Genomic DNA, 16,623 nt, shown 5'->3' with positions numbered 1-16,623 from the left:
ATGAACTGTAGCTTCTGAGTAATTTTCAAGGGAAAGCCCCCTACAGCGTGTTACAGTAATCGAATTGTGAAATCATTAAGGCATGAGTGACTATCTGAAGGACCTCCTGGTCCAGGAAAGGGTACAAGTGGCACACTAGCTATATCTGTGGAAGGATCCACTTAGCTGCAGCTTCCGTTTGCTCTTCAAGCAGGAGCTGTAAATTCAAGGTGACCCTAAGATTACATAGCAGTTCTGATGAACACGTGCAGTCCCATTCAAAACCAAAGATGGAAGATCCCCAGGCCCAGGGGGCCCAAAGTCTTAGGACAGGATTTAACCTAAGTTCCTTTTCCATCCAGTTCTGCACAACCTCAAAATACTGGGACAGAAGCTTGACAGCATCAACTTGCTTGTCCTGAAATTTAAATGCATTTTGGGGTATATGTACTGCACTGATGATACTTGATTCTGACCTGACCTCACACAGCATTTCTATATATATGTAAATAAAAGAGTGACATTTGAGATCCTGTGGACTAACTGAACTAACCATACACATAAAAGAGAGAAGCATAGCAAAACGGTGTCCCCACTCAAGCTTTGCAGCCAGTCTAAAAGGATACCATGATCACCTGTATCAAAAACCACTGAGAAATCAACGAACAGAAGGATGAATCCACTACCCCATCTAATCTTGCCACACGTCATCAACAAGCATGACCAAAGCTGTCTCTGTTGTGTAAGCTGCCTGAAATGAGCCCAGACAATCTGTCTTCTCCTGGATCCTCTGGAGCTGAAGCCCCACTACCAAGTACATCTTGGTTCTCCAAGGAGTTGCAAGAGATGAAGAGCCAGAAGAGATGCCTGGAGCACTAAGGGTGGAAGATTAAGAGTTGGAGACTGGGGAGAAACTGTCCAGGGCTTTGACGACTTCTTGAGGAAAAGACATACCAATGGAAGACCTTCCCCCTCAAAGAAGGAGGTATCACTGCATGGACCCAATTGCAGGTCACCTCCTGGGCCTTTGACCAACCAGGAAAAATATGAATCTAACGAACAGGTAGCTGAACTCAAGAGTTCAGGGGACCCTAGCCACTTCTTCAGCAGTCACAGCCACAAAAAAATCCTATGGGACTCCACCTAAATATCTCCACTGGACCTGTCCAACTGCAGTCCAACTCTGAGTAAATCTGATTGATTTTATCCACCAGATAGCAAAATGGTCCTTAAAACAGCATATCGGCCTTATTCACATTCAATCAGACTCAGACTTGCTCCTAATTTTCCACCACTAGTGCTTCAGGCATCTCTTCTGGCACTTCATCAACTGCATTGCAGGAGTGACGCATAGGGAGAGACAGCAAAGGAGCAATCCAATTCAGGACCTCAGCTATCTACCTGTTCCAGCTGAACTGCAACCATATCCTCATGGAAAGCCCCAAGGTCCCTCTGTAACCTACCCAGGTCCCAGAATTTGTGAAGAATTACTTCCTTTAATTGGAAAACTCCAGTTAATCTTACAAGAAGTTTCTGGCCATTTTATTTCCTATATAATCCCCAGAAACTAATGAACTAAGTTGCTGGGCAACCAGCCAAGACTTCAGCAGCAGATTAGAATTTTTTAAAAAATGATCTTTCAAAAGTGTGAAATTACCAGCAGTGTGGCATGCAACAAAAGAACTTTCTAGAAAAGCAACAACACATTCCCTTGACAGTCTAGTGCTCTTTTTATTTGTATACACTCTAAAACAGGGGTGTCAAACTGCCAGCCCGCGGGCTGGACGTGTCACGAGGAAACTGCACCCACCCCATTGCCAGCAATGGGGAAAAAGTTCTGATACATCACGCGATGTCACGTGACGTCGTGAATTTGACATGTCTGCTCTAAGGCAATACATGATTTTATTGGCTTATATTAACATGAATGATTTCATTTAAAATATCCACTTTCAGCAAGTGAACTGGCTGGTTCATTTGCTAACACAAAAGATAAGGAAAAGCAGGTATCATCAGAAACAACTTTGTAAAAGCAGTATTGTAGGATAGATTGATTAGGAAATTGATACTAGCTAAGCTAAGAGAACGGTACTCTGATGTTTCCTCTAATTTCATAGCAACTATAGTTATTACTGTTATAACACGCTGTTGATAATTTATCTCTTAGTAAATATACAAATAAATATGTATTGGCCTGGGTCAGATATATAAGTGTTATTACTTTAATTCTTTTGTTATAATCTATTACATTTTGAATTACAAGCTTTCCTAGTTAAGTATGCATGTACAGTATGTATGCATGTACCTATGTATGTATGTGTCATATTTATATGGCTGCCTATCTCATGAAATATGACTCTGAGTAGTATGCAATCAAACCATAAAATCAACTTTAAAAAAAACCTGAACAAATATAAAAAATAAAAATTATTATTAAAAGGCTTAGGAGAGAGCATCAGATACCACAAGCAATGGAACCAACTCATCAGATCATCATTCCCTTGTGACCCACAGGCCTGTTGACACAACCAGGATTTGAGGGACTTCTGAAAGTCCTGTCAGCAGAGATGGGGGCAGTTTCACTATGGGGGTGAAGTTTCACAGAGTAGGTGCCAGAGCAGAAAAGGTCCATCTCCTGGGTCCACCAGATGTAACCCTTCGGCAGAAGAGCCAAAGCATACCTTTTCTTCAGGACCTCATGGGATGGGCAGATGTAATCAGTTTGCTCAAATGACCTGGCCCCATGGCATGAAGGGTTTTGAAGGTCAAAACAGCACCTTGAATTGGACCCTGGAGCAGGCAATGCAGCAGATGGAGCAGGCGTGTAGCATGTGCCACTCTAGGGCACACATAACTGCCTACTCCACCATATTCTGTATTAGCTGAAGCTTCCTGATACTTTAAGGACAGTCCTATGTAGAAGACATTAAAATAGTCTATCCAGGACACAAGTGAACATGAGCAGAGCTCCCTGTTCAGGAACAGGCACAACTGCAACGTAACACAAAGCTGTACAAAGACTTCCTAACCACAACTCCCACCTATTCTTTGAGCAAGAGTCATGAGTCTAGGAGGACCTCCAAGATCAGCACTGGTCTGTCTGGTGCAGTACTGTACAATGCTACCCAGTACCAAAACTGACAGGCCCCATAAAAAAATCAGAGCCATTCAAACTTGCCAGAGTTATGTTGAAGCCTGTTGTTCCCCAACCAGATCCAGGCACTTGGATATGAAATCAATAGCATTGTTTAATTTGCTTAAGGGGCAGAAATGTATAATTGGGTATTATCAGTGTACTGATAATACCTCACCCAATGGTGACAGGTAAACGCACTCAGCAGCTTCAGGGTATATATTGAATAGGAGCTAATAGAGCAGAGGTTCCCAACCTTTTTGGTTTGGTGGCCCGGAAAGGGAGGCAGGCACTGTTACGCACGTGTACGTGAGCCCAAATGGGGTCACATAAGTGCAAGTGCCACAAATGGGGCAGTTCTAGCACCAGCGGGAAGCTCAAGGCGGCACTAGCGCCAGCAGGAAGCTCAGGGTGGCGCTAGTGCTGGTGAGATGCCCAGGAGTGGGGTGGTGCTAGCACCTGTGGGATGCTCGGTGTGGCACTAGTGCAAGTGTGGGGGGTGAGTGCACGCACAAATGTGTGCATTGGTCATCCCTTCACAAGGCCCAGTGGCCAAGAGACCATGGCCCGGTAGTGGGCTACGGCCCACAGGTTGGGGATCCCTGTAATAGAGCACTGAACCTATGGTACCTCACATAATAAGGGTGAAGGGCAGAATTTCTCTCCCCCCCTTCACCACCAACTGTATCTACTCCAGAGAAAGGAGAACCAAGACAATAGAGTGCTGCCAACCCCCAATCCCTAGACCTAGTACAGAAGAATACCATCAAAGGCTGCTAAGAGGTCATGGACCATTCCTGTCCAGCTCTTGCTACCTAAAAGCATGTCTAATGCTATTTTCATCCCATACTCAGACCATAATACTGACTAAAAGGATTGAGGTGACTTATAAATATTATTAAACAAATAAATAGATGCTTATACCACATTAAATTTATCAGTCTTGATCTCATAAGACCTTTGCCTATCTTTGATAGCTGATTTTAACATGATCAGCTACCTGGTCATACTGGACTATTTAGAATTTTGAATTATATATCAGCAATACTTACAAGGTAATATGTTGGGGTATCTGTTTTTTTCTCTGTTTTCCTCTTTGTTTGCCATCTCAAGTGATCCTTGCAAATATCCAGGTGGCAATGACTATAGAAAATATAAATTGTCTGACTTAAAACAGCGATCAATAACAAAGTTGAAGGTTAAAATACATTTTTATACTTTATGAAATTTTATATTAACTATATCAGAATATTAAATGTCACAGATACATCCTTAAAAGTCATCTGAAAAATTATTGAATGCACCAAGCGAGGAACAAACTCTATTCCTACACTAGATATATATTGCTATTTTTTCTTGCGTGATACAGGATCAGAAAAAGGAAAGAAGGCGAGGTTGTCAGAATACAAGCTAACTTGAGGGCTAATCCACATGAAGCCCCATTTCCATCTGTCCTGTGTGCCATCGTTCACTCCCTAGAGACTAAAATGGACAATGTGAAATTTGAGCGGGCCACGATTCTACAAGGAGTATATATTGGAGGTGGTGACCCTTTGAGAGCTGTATGCAACGAAATTTCATTTTGATGTATGCCGATTGGTGTACATTCAAAGTGACAATAAAGTTATCATCATCATCATCATCATCATCATACAAACTTCTTATCTGAAAATAACTGAGGCCTTAACCACTACAGAAAACTGGCTTTTCCCACTACTGAGTTAAGGAGCTACCCGTGATTCATGCAGGCTGTAGCCACTACAACCTTTACCCTGCTTCTAAAGAAGATAGTTCCAAACCACTGATGAATGGTATTGTCCTGAGTGAAGCCAATCCAGACTTTATAGACAAGAGAGCTGACTTTATCTTCTGGATTGTGTCACCAGGCAACAGAGAAAACATCAACCAATCGTAACACTGAAAGCCAGAATGAAGGAGGGCTGATTTCTCAACTCAGTCTGGCCTTCTTTGAAGGATTGTTTCTGTCTGTGCTTCTCAGCACAGACCCCCTGTGAGAATTAACTCACTTCATATTCAAAAATTAATACAAACTCAAAATGGAATTAAAATAAAATAAATAAATAAATAAAATTAATTCAATGAATTCAAAATCACACAGAAAGATACCAAAGCAGAAATATCCCTCAAAAGAAAAGAAAGATATTTGCAAGATCCTGCATCTGGGTTAAGTCTTATAAAGTGGGAGAACTAAAACTGATAACTTGAAGACCTGAAACTCAATAAACAACAAATGCAATTCTGTCAGAAAATTACTGTGTATAATTTCAAATTTAATTTGCACCTAGCATACTCTTGGCCAATCCCTATATCCAGATCTGAGCAAACACACAGGCCACTCGGTATAACTAGGAGAGGCAAGGGGGGGGAGAGTTAATTCACAGATTGTTTTTCTTCATGAGATACAATAACGGAGCTCTGCTGTCTTTCTGTTGAAGCCTGGAGAGAAACTGGTCAAAAACAAAACCAAAATGGGAGAAGGTATGGATGGTCATGAAAGGGACTCAGAAAGAAAAGTGCTAATGAAAGCAGAAAATTCTGGGTGGGGAAAAAAGGCTGATTTGAAGCTGGATAATGATGGTAGGGTGAATTAACCTGCCCATCCCTTCCCAAATACACCCACAATAAATCAGATGACCTTACACATTTTGCACATCTTGAAGCTGCGGCGAGAGAGTTTGAAACTGCGGCGAGAGAGTGTTAACTTTAAATCTGAGACATCTAATTATAAATTACAGCTATTTCACTCAACCAGAGCTTAGGATAAACTGCAGGTGAGGATCAGGTTCTATAAATACTTCTTGGTTGCTTAATAGAATAAAATGCACCCCGTAACTACTTACTCTATTATTATATATATCTCACAGGGAGAGAACATACCTTTTGAATTACATAAGTCCAAATTAGGCAGGACAGAATTTATGTTGTATTTCTACAACTAGTAAATGTCAATTTACATATAAATATTGTACTTCTACAACTAATTTTATAAGAACTTAGGGTATTTGGATGGAGACTTACATTAATCTACTTTAACCCATTTATATTATTGCTAAACTGATCAGAATCTCTATTGATCATATGTTATTTGCAATATGAAGGAAGGACACCCTTTGCTCTTACTGCAAATACTGTACAATAACAAACGTGGGTGTATATGGATGCTTGAAAACCGTAATAAAATAATAAGGGGAACAAAGCTTATACCTTATATATAAAGAGAAGGGCTTTTCAACCAGTGGTATGTGTACCACAGGTGGTACTTTAGCACGTGGTAGACAGTACACAAACCCTAGCCAAGTGTAGCGGGGGAGGGAATGAGCTAAAACGGCACTGCACAGGCCTGGAGGAGATCAGCTGGAGCTGCAGGGCTTGGCAAAAACCCCAGGATCTGCGCAAGCAGTTGCATGCTGATTGGAGCTTCCAGCACACCCGGAAGAGAAAAGGGAGAAAGACGAGGATGGAGAGAAGAGAAGCTATAAAAGTAGCAGGCTTTGGTGGGAGAGGAAGAGAAAAAAAAAACACACAGAGAAAGAGAGAGAACAGGCTTTTGTTAGCAAAGTGGTGAGAGAGAGAGAGAGAGAGAGAGGCCTTTGTGAGCAAAGTGTGAGTGAGTGAGTGAGTGAGTGAGTGAGTGAAAGAGCGAGCGACGAGCTTTTGTGAGCAAAGTGTGCATGAGTGAGAGAGAAGTGAAAGGCTTTTACAAGCAAAGTGTGAATGAAAGAGAGCAAGTGAGAGGCTTTGGAGAGCTGAGTGAGTGAGCAGCGAGAGGCTTTTACGAGCAAAGTGTGAATGAGTGAGTGAGTGAGTGAGAGGCTTTTGCAAGCAAAGGGTGAATAAGCAAAATGTAAATAAGCAAGTGAGAGGCTTTTGCAAGCTGAGTGAGTGAGAGAGTGAGTGGCTTTTGCGAGCAAAGGGTGAGTGAGCAAGACAGCAAGTGTGGGGCTTTTGCAAACAAAGGGTAAGGGGGGGCCTTTGCGAGTAAAGGGTGAGACAAAAAAAGTGAGGGGGAGAAGGGAAAAAGAAAAGGAATCGACTTCTGACTTGCTCTGTTGCAGTAGAAGAAAGCATTAACATTGAACCTCAAATTTTTACTTTTCCATAATATTATAAACTAGCCCCCCTTCATGGATTACTGCCTTGTCGTGGCGAAGGGGCTTGCGTAATTCAATGAAGCTATGAGCTATGCCGTGCAGGGCCACCCAAGACGGACAGGTCATAGCCGAGAGTTCTGACAAAACGTGATCCACTGGAGAAGGAAATGGCAACCCACTCCAGTATCTTTGCCATGAAAACCCTATGGACAGTACCAAAAGGCAAAACGATATGACGCTGGAAGATGAGCCCCTCAGGTCGGAAGGTGTCCAATATGCTACTGGGGAAGAGCAGAGGGCTAGTACTAGTAGCGCCAGAAAGAATGAAGCGACTGGGCCAAAGCCGAAAGGACGCTCAGCTGTGGATGTGTCTGGTGGTGAAAGGAAAGTCCGATGCTGTAAAGATTTTTTCTCCATAGGAACCTGGAATGTAAGATCCATGAATCAAGGAAAGCTGGACGTGGTCAAACAAGAGATGACAAGACTGAACATCGACATCTTAGGTATCAGCGAACTAAAATGGACAGGAATGGGTGAATTTAATTCAGATGACCATCAGGTATACTACTGCGGACAAGAATCCCTCAGAAGAAATGGAGTAGCCTTCATAGTCAATAAAAGAGTAGGAAAAACAATACTAGGATACAATCCTCAAAATGACAGAATGATCTCAGTTCGAATCCAAGGCAAACCATTCAATATCACAGTAGTCCAAGTCTATGCCCCAACCACCAGTGCTGAAGAGGATGAAATTGACCGGTTCTATGAAGCCCTACAGCACCTTATAGAACGAACACCCAAAAATGATGTCCTTATCATCATGGGGGATTGGAATGCTAAAGTAGGAAGCCAAAAGATAAGCGGAATAACAGGCAAGTTTGGCCTTGGAGTACAAAATGAAGCAGGGCACAGGCTGATAGAATTTTGTCAAGAGAATACGATGGTCATAGCAAACACTCTTTTCCAACAACCCAAGAGACGGCTCTACACATGGACATCACCAGACGGTCAACACAGAAATCAGATTGACTATATGCTCTGCAGCCAAAGATGGAGAAGCTCCATACAGTCAGTAAAAACAAGACCAGGAGCTGACTGTGGCTCAGACCATGAGCTTCTCCTTGCAAAGTTTAGGCTTAAACTGAAGAAAGTAGGGAAAAGCACTAGGCCACTCAGGTATGAATTAAATCATATCCCTGTTGAATATACAGTAGAGGTGACAAATAGATTTAAGGAATTAGATCTGATAGACAGAGTGCCTGAAGAACTATGGACAGAGGTTCGCGACATTGTACAACAGGTAGCAACCAAAACCATCCCAAAGAAAAAGAAATGCAAGAAAGCAAAATGGCTGTCTGAGGAAGCTTTGCAAATAGCTGAGGAAAGGAGGAAAGCAAAAGGCAAGGGAGAAAAACATAGATATGCCCAATTGAATGCAGAATTCCAGAGAATAGCTAGAAGAGATAAGAATGCCTTCTTAAATGAACAGTGCAAAGAAATAGAAGAAAACAATAGAATAGGGAGGACCAGAGATCTTTTCAAGAAAATTGGAGAGATGAAGGGAACATTCCATGCAAAAATGGGCATGATAAAGGACCAAAATGGCAGGGACCTAACAGAGGCAGAAGAGATTAAGAAGAGGTGGCAAAATTACACAGAAGAACTATACAAGAATGAGCTTAACGTCCCAGATAATCACAATGAGGTGGTCACTGACCTCGAGCCAGACATCCTAGAATGTGAAGTGAAGTGGGCCTTAGAAAAGCTGAGCAACAACAAAGCTAGTGGAGGCGACAGTATTCCAGCTGAGCTGTTCAAAATCTTAAAAGACAGTGCAGTAAAAGTGCTACACTCAATCTGCCAGCAAATTTGGAAAACTCAACAGTGGCCACAGGATTGGAAAAGATCAGTTTACATCCCAATTCCAAAGAAGGGCAGTGCCAAAGAATGTTCAAACTATCGCACCATTGCACTCATTTCTCATGCTAGTAAAGTCATGCTTAAAATCCTACAAGCTAGACTTCAGCAGTATGTGGATCGAGAACTACCAGAAGTACAGGCAGGATTTCGAAGAGGCAGAGGAACTAGAGATCAAATTGCCAACATACGCTGGATCATGGAGAAAGCTAGGGAGTTCCAGAAAAACATCTACTTCTGCTTCATTGACTATGCTAAAGCCTTTGATTGTGTGGATCATAACAAACTGTGGCAAGTTCTTAAAGAGATGGGAGTACCAGACCATCTTATTTGTCTCTTGAAAAACTTATATGCGGGTCAAGAAGCAACAGTGAGAACTGGACATGGAACCACTGATTGGTTCAAAATTGGGAAAGGTGTCCGGCAAGGCTGTATACTTTCGCCCTGCCTATTTAACTTATATGCAGAGCACATCATGAGAAAGGCAGGGCTAGATGATTCAAAAGTTGGAATTAAGATTGCCGGAAGAAATATCAACAACCTAAGATACGCAGATGATACCACTCTAATGGCAGAAAGTGAAGAAGAACTAAAGAGCCTCTTGTTGCGGGTGAAGCAGGAGAGTGCAAAACTTGGGTTGAAACTTAACATTAAGAAAACCAAGATCATGGCATCTGGCCCTCTCAGTTCCTGGCAAATAGATGGGGAAGAAATGGAGGTAGTGACAGATTTTATTTTCCTGGGCTCCAAGATCACTGCAGATGGGGACTGTAGCCAAGAAATTAAAAGACGCTTGCTCCTCGGAAGGAAAGCCATGGCAAATCTAGACAGCACACTAAAAAGCAGAGACATCACCCTGTCAACAAAAGTGCGTATAGTCAAGGCTATGGTCTTCCCAGTTGCAATGTATGGCAGTGAAAGTTGGACCATAAGAAAGGCTGAGCGCCAAAGAATTGAGGCCTTTGAACTATGGTGCTGGAGAAGACTCCTGCGAGTCCCTTGGACTGCAAGGCGATCAAACCGGTCAGTCCTAGAGGAGATCAATCCTGACTGCTCTTTAGAAGGCCAGATCCTGAAGCTAAAACTCAAATACTTTGGCCACCTAATGAGAAGGAAGGACTCACTGGAGAAGAGCCTAATGCTGGGAAAGATTGAGGGCAATAGAAGAAGGGGACGACAGAGAATGAGGTGGCTGGATGGAGTCACTGAAGCAGTAGGCGTGAGCTTAAATGGACTCCAGAAGATGGTAGAGGACAGGAAGGCCTGGAGGAATGTTGTCCATAGGGTCGCGATGGGTCGGACACGACTTCGCAGCTAACAACAACAAAATAAACTAGCCAATTCTGTATCAACAAATGAATCTAACCAGTAAAGCCCAAAATCCCCCCCTTTTTTTTAGTCATCAAGTTTTTGATACCTTGCTAAGCACTGGTGCTACTCGAATATTGTCATGTTCTAAAAGTGGTACAATCTGTGAAAAGGTTGAAAAGCCTGATATAAAAGCCCCAGATCTCCAGTCCTTTCGCCGCGGCCTCAAAACACTCCTTTTTCAACTGGCTGACCTGGACTGACAGGGATTTAATTATGTTTAATTTTTATTTTAATTATGTTTACAATTTTTAACTCTAATTTTTAATTTATTTTAATTTTAAATTTTAATTTATTGTACAGAGGCCTTTAATTTTAATTTTATCTTAATTTCTGTATTTATTGTATATTATTGCTGTTAGCCGCCCTGAGTCCTTCGGGAGATAGGGCGGGACATAAGCCCCATTAATAAATAAATAAATAAATAAATAAATAAATAAATAATCAGAGCCCCTCTGTGAGGAAGATGGACAGTTAAGAGTTTGATTGATAAATAAATAATCATGGTCTCAATCATCATTAGGTTTAAATCAGATGTGCACTCTGAAGAATTTTCTTCGAAAACCAGCACAGACCAGAATGTAAATTTATTGTTTACTAGCTAATAAAGAAGTCTCTTATATAGGTTACATTCTGTTGCCACAACATAAATGTGTCATATTTGTTGCTTCAATATGTACTCTTGCTTTGGCTTTGCAATTTTTCTTCTTTAAACAGAAAACAGTCACACACACACCCTTCTCTCTTTCACACACACACACACACACAAAACAGGAACGTAAAATAAATAACTGAAAACTGACCATGAATTACTATAATATACTATATATTATTTTGATACTCTGGTTTTCCTAAATTTCACTTCAATATATTTGGCAAAAATAAAAGTAAGAAGTGAGCTTTTATGGAAGTTTTTTAAAAAAATACTTTTATCCTTTGAGCACTTTGTTTTCCTTTGCATAAGCAGACAAATTGTGCAAAACTGGAAAACTGAACTTCCCTTTTTTTATGTGAAGCAAGGGAGGTTTTTTAAAAGGCTTGTTTCTATTTCAGTATTTCTCCAGAAAGTCGCTTGAGAAACAGAGAACAAGCATAAAATTAACTTTCACACCCATTTTAAGGATGACCATTTTCAATGTAGATTTGCATGTTTGTCTTTTCCTAATGTATTTAGCCACACAACTCAATATACTCACATTAATTCAGACTTGAAAAGGCAAGTTTTAAACACGTAATCATAATTCCTGACCTACAGTCCTGCCAATTACGAAGCTCCACTCTAAAGGGCATGATTCCATGCCTGGCAGTTTAATTGGCAACCTTTTCACCTATATAAACTTAAAATGAATGTAAACATGTGATCATCATGGCTACATCACAGAACTGCTGAAACCAACCAGCACAGAAGGTAAGTTCATTTTTATGGAACTGGCCTTCAGAAGCCAGAGAGAGATTATCTATCAGCTATTTTCCAGCCCCACAACCCTCTTCATGCAAGCACCATGCAGCAGGAAGCAAAAAATATATTATGAACTCTGACCTGAAGTGAGACATTATATTTAGCAAGTTTTTAATCAATTCTTCTTAACTTGGTGCACTTGAGATTTTGGGGGCTTCAACCTCACTATTTCCAGCTTCCATGAGAGGGAGATTGAAATGGGATAGCTTTGTTATGATTATCTCTCTTCTCCATTAGGTGTCTTTAAAAAGTACTTACTATCCTTTTTTTGGGTAAATAGTTCCTAGAAGAAGGAAAAAGTAGAGAGCCTATTGCCTTCTAGATGTTTAGGTCCACAACTCCTACAATTGCTTGCTATTGGCCTCTCTGGCTAGGGATGATGAGAGGTAGTTATCTACCACTGTAGTAAAAAACTGAATGGCTTTTAAAAGGCATAATTCTGGAAAGAAGCAGGATTTGTAAGTATGAAAGTAGCGAAGTGTAGGAGAGACTAACTAGTTTCACATAATGAGCTAACATCCCTGTTTTATTGAAATAAACCACAAAGGTTAGGTTTAAGATTTAAACCATGGTTTTGAAACCTGAATGTTTCGGTCCGAATAACACATTAAGGAAGAAGCAGTCATATTGCATTATTATTTCAGTATGATATATGAATCCTTCCTTTATCACCTGGTTTTAAATGTTTTGGAGTAGTTATGAGGTTCACATAACCCTAATTTCCAAGATTAAAATTTAAGGATTTTGTAAAATGTAACAGTTGCTGGTGGTCAAGCATCATATATTATTACAGAGAGTAATAATTTAGATTATTACTCATGATAATGTAAAACATCTGGAAACATGTCAACCAATTTGCCACTTAGCTGAATAGCAGCAAGATATAGGATTGGAAATCTCATTTCCAAAAAAGGTAGAGACCCCTTAAAATTCCAATTTTGTTAATAATAGATATAATAAGAGTTTACACAGCATAGGAGCGTGCAATATATCTCAACAATCCCAGAGCATGAAACTGATACATACAAAAGCAACTTTTATTGTTCACTGGAAAAAAATAATTTGTTCATTTTATTTGCCATCTTTCATTTAAGAAAACCAAAATGAAGTAACAAAATAAGGCAACCTACATTAAACTCTTCCCGGAACAACTTCCCATCATCAGCTGCTCTTATCCGGATTTCCTCTTCCAAGAGCTCTACTGGAATAGGAAAATACTTCCTTGGGCCAGAAGGAGACTGTCTGAGAAGCATCACCCTCTGCTGTTCTGTCAAAAGGAGATGAAAGAACACTGTATCTATGTATTTATAAATCAAGTTTCTAAATACCCACCTCTCTCAGAGAGGGGCTCCAGGTTGTGCCCAGTCTAATCAATATATAGAAAATATATAAAATTAACATTAAAATGTGAAAATTATTTTAAGTTTATTTTTTTAATTATGATTATGGCATTATAAGATTTCAAAAGAGGGTTTTAAAAAAATCCAAGATGGCCACAGCATTAATTAATACAGGCAGGGGGACTCTCGTGGGGACAGCCAGCCTCACAGGTGTGTGGTCTTCTGTGCCCCTCTTGGCAAGGTCATAGAGCCAAGTTTTGATTCCTTTGCAGAAGGCCAGGAGAGTGGGGTGTTGCCTCACCTCTGCGGGCAGGATGTTACATAATGTAGCGGTAATGCCAGAGAAGGCTCTCTTTCTAGGTCCAGCTAATTGAAATTCTTTGACTGATGGATCTGCAGTATATATTCCATGATTGATTGAGTGGGATGGGCTGATGTAATGGGGGTGAAGTCAGTTCTGTAGGTAGCCTGGTGCCTATGCCAGGTGATGACCAACACCTTGAACTGCACCTGGAAACAAACTGGCACCCAGTGCAGTTTATGGAGGAAGGATGTTATATGTGCCCTTCAATGGGCACCCAGTATGGCTCACACAGCCTCATTCTGTAGCAGTTGAAGCTCCGGATACTTTTCAGGAGTAGCTCCATATAGAGAGCTATATGGAGAGGGCCTCCTCAGGGTGCCTCCGGTCAAAGAATGCCGGCTGGTGACCCCCAGGGGGAGGGCCTTCTCTGTGGGCGCCCCGGCCTTATGGAACCAACTGCTGGTTGAGCTCCGGATGGCACCGGATCTTCGCTCCTTCCGGCGCGGGCTAAAGACCCATTTGTTCGAACAAGCTGGCCTGGCCTGATGGGGGAATGTCAGGGTTTTAAATGGGTTTTTAGATTTTGATTGTTTTAATTGGGCAATTATTTAATCTTTTTTAACTTTTGTATTTCTATTTGTATGCCCTGTTCACCGCCCTGAGTCCTTCGGGAGAAGGGCGGTATAAAAATCCAATTAATAATAATAATAATAATAATAATAATAATAATAATAATAATAATAATAATAATAACAATAATAATAATAATAATAATAATAATAATAATAGAGTGCATTGCAATAATCCAGTTGGCTGTATTATATGCATAGCCAAAAAGCAATGTACATTTTACTTCCATTATATATTTAAAATAAAAACTTAAAATTAAGACCACATCTGTACAGCCAACATCAATGGAAAACTTCACAACAATTACTAGTTTTACTAGCTTTAGAGCCGTGGTGGCACAGTGGTTAGAATGCAGTACTTCAGCCTAACTCACTGCTCACTCCAGGAGTTCGATTCTGACCGTTTCAAGGTTGACTCAGCCTTCCATCTTTCCGAATTTGGTAAAATGAGGACCCAGTTTGTTGGGGGCAATATGCTGACTCTATAAACCACTTAGAGAGGGCTGTAAAGCACTATGAAGTGGTATATAAGTCTAAGTGCTATTGCTATTTACAGTCTTTTCAAATCCATTTTTCTGAAAATGGATTTTAAAATGACAGACTCCAAGAATGATTTTTTTAATTTTTGTATTGTCTTTCTTTTTATATATGCCCTGTGAACCGCCCTGAGTCCCTACCAAGGAGAAGGGCGGTATATAAATCAAATAAACTATAACTATAACTAACTATGATGTAAAAAAGGATTCTATAAGGGATTTACATCTGAAACTGGCTAAAATCTCAATAACTAAAGAGGACATACAAATAATAAATCAGAAAAATGATTTATAAAGTTTTCTTATTCTGGATTTACAAAAGGAATGTTTTAAAGTATGAAGCTGATAATGCAAGAAATGCATGTGTTATTGTACTGTATTGTTACATGATGAAATTAGGTGAGGGGGGTTTAAAATGTGTTCATGAGTGTTCAGCATGTACAGAAACTAACTCAATTTTCTTTGACCTTCTTCCTTTAGATGTTAATTCATATATATATATTATATTTGTTATGTTTGTCATTTAGTTCCTTATTCAAAATAATTATGCATGCAGTTAAAAACTGACTCCATGAAAATTTACATATAAAATTAATTCTACATCTAACAGATATTTAAATGGAATTCCTGAAATTATAACTTAATACAATGCAATGTTTTAAAAAAGATCTTTCTGAATCAAATTGTACTACAAATGCAAACATTAATATGTGAACAAAAGTATGTGAACATAATATGTGAACAAATCTTCTCTGATGAGTAACAGTTATCAAACACAACAAAAAATGAATAACCAACCCTGTAAAACCTATTTGCTTCCCCTTTCAACATTACATTATAAAAAGAAGCAAATTGTTATATACAATTAAATAAAGAAATAATTACCTTGCTCTTCTAGGATTCCGTTTGGCATTTTTTTATCAGTGGAATTTACAACCGCTTTTCTGTGTCTTCGGAACCTTAATAAATATAAGAAGCATTTAGAAGACCACAGTTTAGGTCTCAAGATACTAAATAAGTTGCAAAAATTTTCTATATTATGGCTCACAAACCCAGTAATTCTGGAGAAGGTTCTTCTAATCATTTTTTTCCAGTTATAAATGTTATATTGTAGCTGATGCACAGAAATGGTGTATAACATCCTCCATCCACGACACTGATTAATGTGGGAAACTACAGACAGCACAGCTGCAGCTATGCAACTTTCATTTCCTTAAGAGATCACATGGTAACAAGAAATGACTAGTTCCACATCAAGAGTCTGATTCATACATACCTGAAGAAATAGCCAGCTAAAATAATTAAAATTATGAACACTAAAATCAGGATCAGCACTGAAGTCAGTAAATGGGATGGCTGACCATTTTCTCTTGGGGGATCTAAAAATCAAAAACAGAAACATGAGCTGGTGCTAAATCACCAATTGATTACCAACAGAAAATTAGTGGAACAGAAACATACACATTATATACATTGGATTTTGTAAATGATATTTTTCTGACACTACCAGATATAAAGGAAATTTAGTTTAAATATTTTAAAGAAACGAGTTAAAGCACTGAAATGTTTTGGAGCTTTTTTTCTCATTAGAACTTATTCGTACTGTATATGCAGGTAGTCCTCGAATTATAGCCACAATTGGACCCAAAATTTCTGTTGTTAAGCAAAACAGTAAGTAAATTTTGCCTCATTTTATGATCTTTCTTGCTCCAGTTGTTAAGTGAATAACTGCAGTTGTTAAATTAGTAACACGCAGGGCTTTTTTTCTCATAGAACGCTCAGAATGGAGTTCCGGCACCTTTTTTGGATGGAACCTTGTAGGATAGGCAAGGCGGGTTGTATGACA

General features: G+C 39.8%; 1 protein-coding gene across 1 annotated transcript in view; it reads right to left on the bottom strand.

Annotated features, from left to right (window-relative positions):
* The window catches only part of PTPRE (protein tyrosine phosphatase receptor type E), a 120,966-nt gene that overhangs the window by 27,533 nt on the left and 76,810 nt on the right, over positions 1 to 16,623 (bottom strand). The window contains exons 4-7 of the mRNA XM_083364105.1: positions 16,054 to 16,156; positions 15,663 to 15,736; positions 13,099 to 13,235; positions 4,165 to 4,255 (exon numbers count right to left, since the gene is read on the bottom strand). Coding sequence (XP_083220231.1) covers positions 4,165 to 4,255; positions 13,099 to 13,235; positions 15,663 to 15,736; positions 16,054 to 16,156 — 405 coding nt within the window. The remainder of the gene's footprint in view (positions 1 to 4,164; positions 4,256 to 13,098; positions 13,236 to 15,662; positions 15,737 to 16,053; positions 16,157 to 16,623) is intronic.

The sequence above is a fragment of the Vipera ursinii genome (genome assembly GCF_947247035.1).
Source record: "Vipera ursinii genome assembly, chromosome: 5".
In the NCBI taxonomy this organism is placed as follows: Eukaryota; Metazoa; Chordata; class Lepidosauria; order Squamata; family Viperidae; genus Vipera; species Vipera ursinii.
The sequence above is the reverse complement of the archived record's forward strand: the minus strand, read 5'-3'. Positions and strand labels throughout refer to the sequence as shown.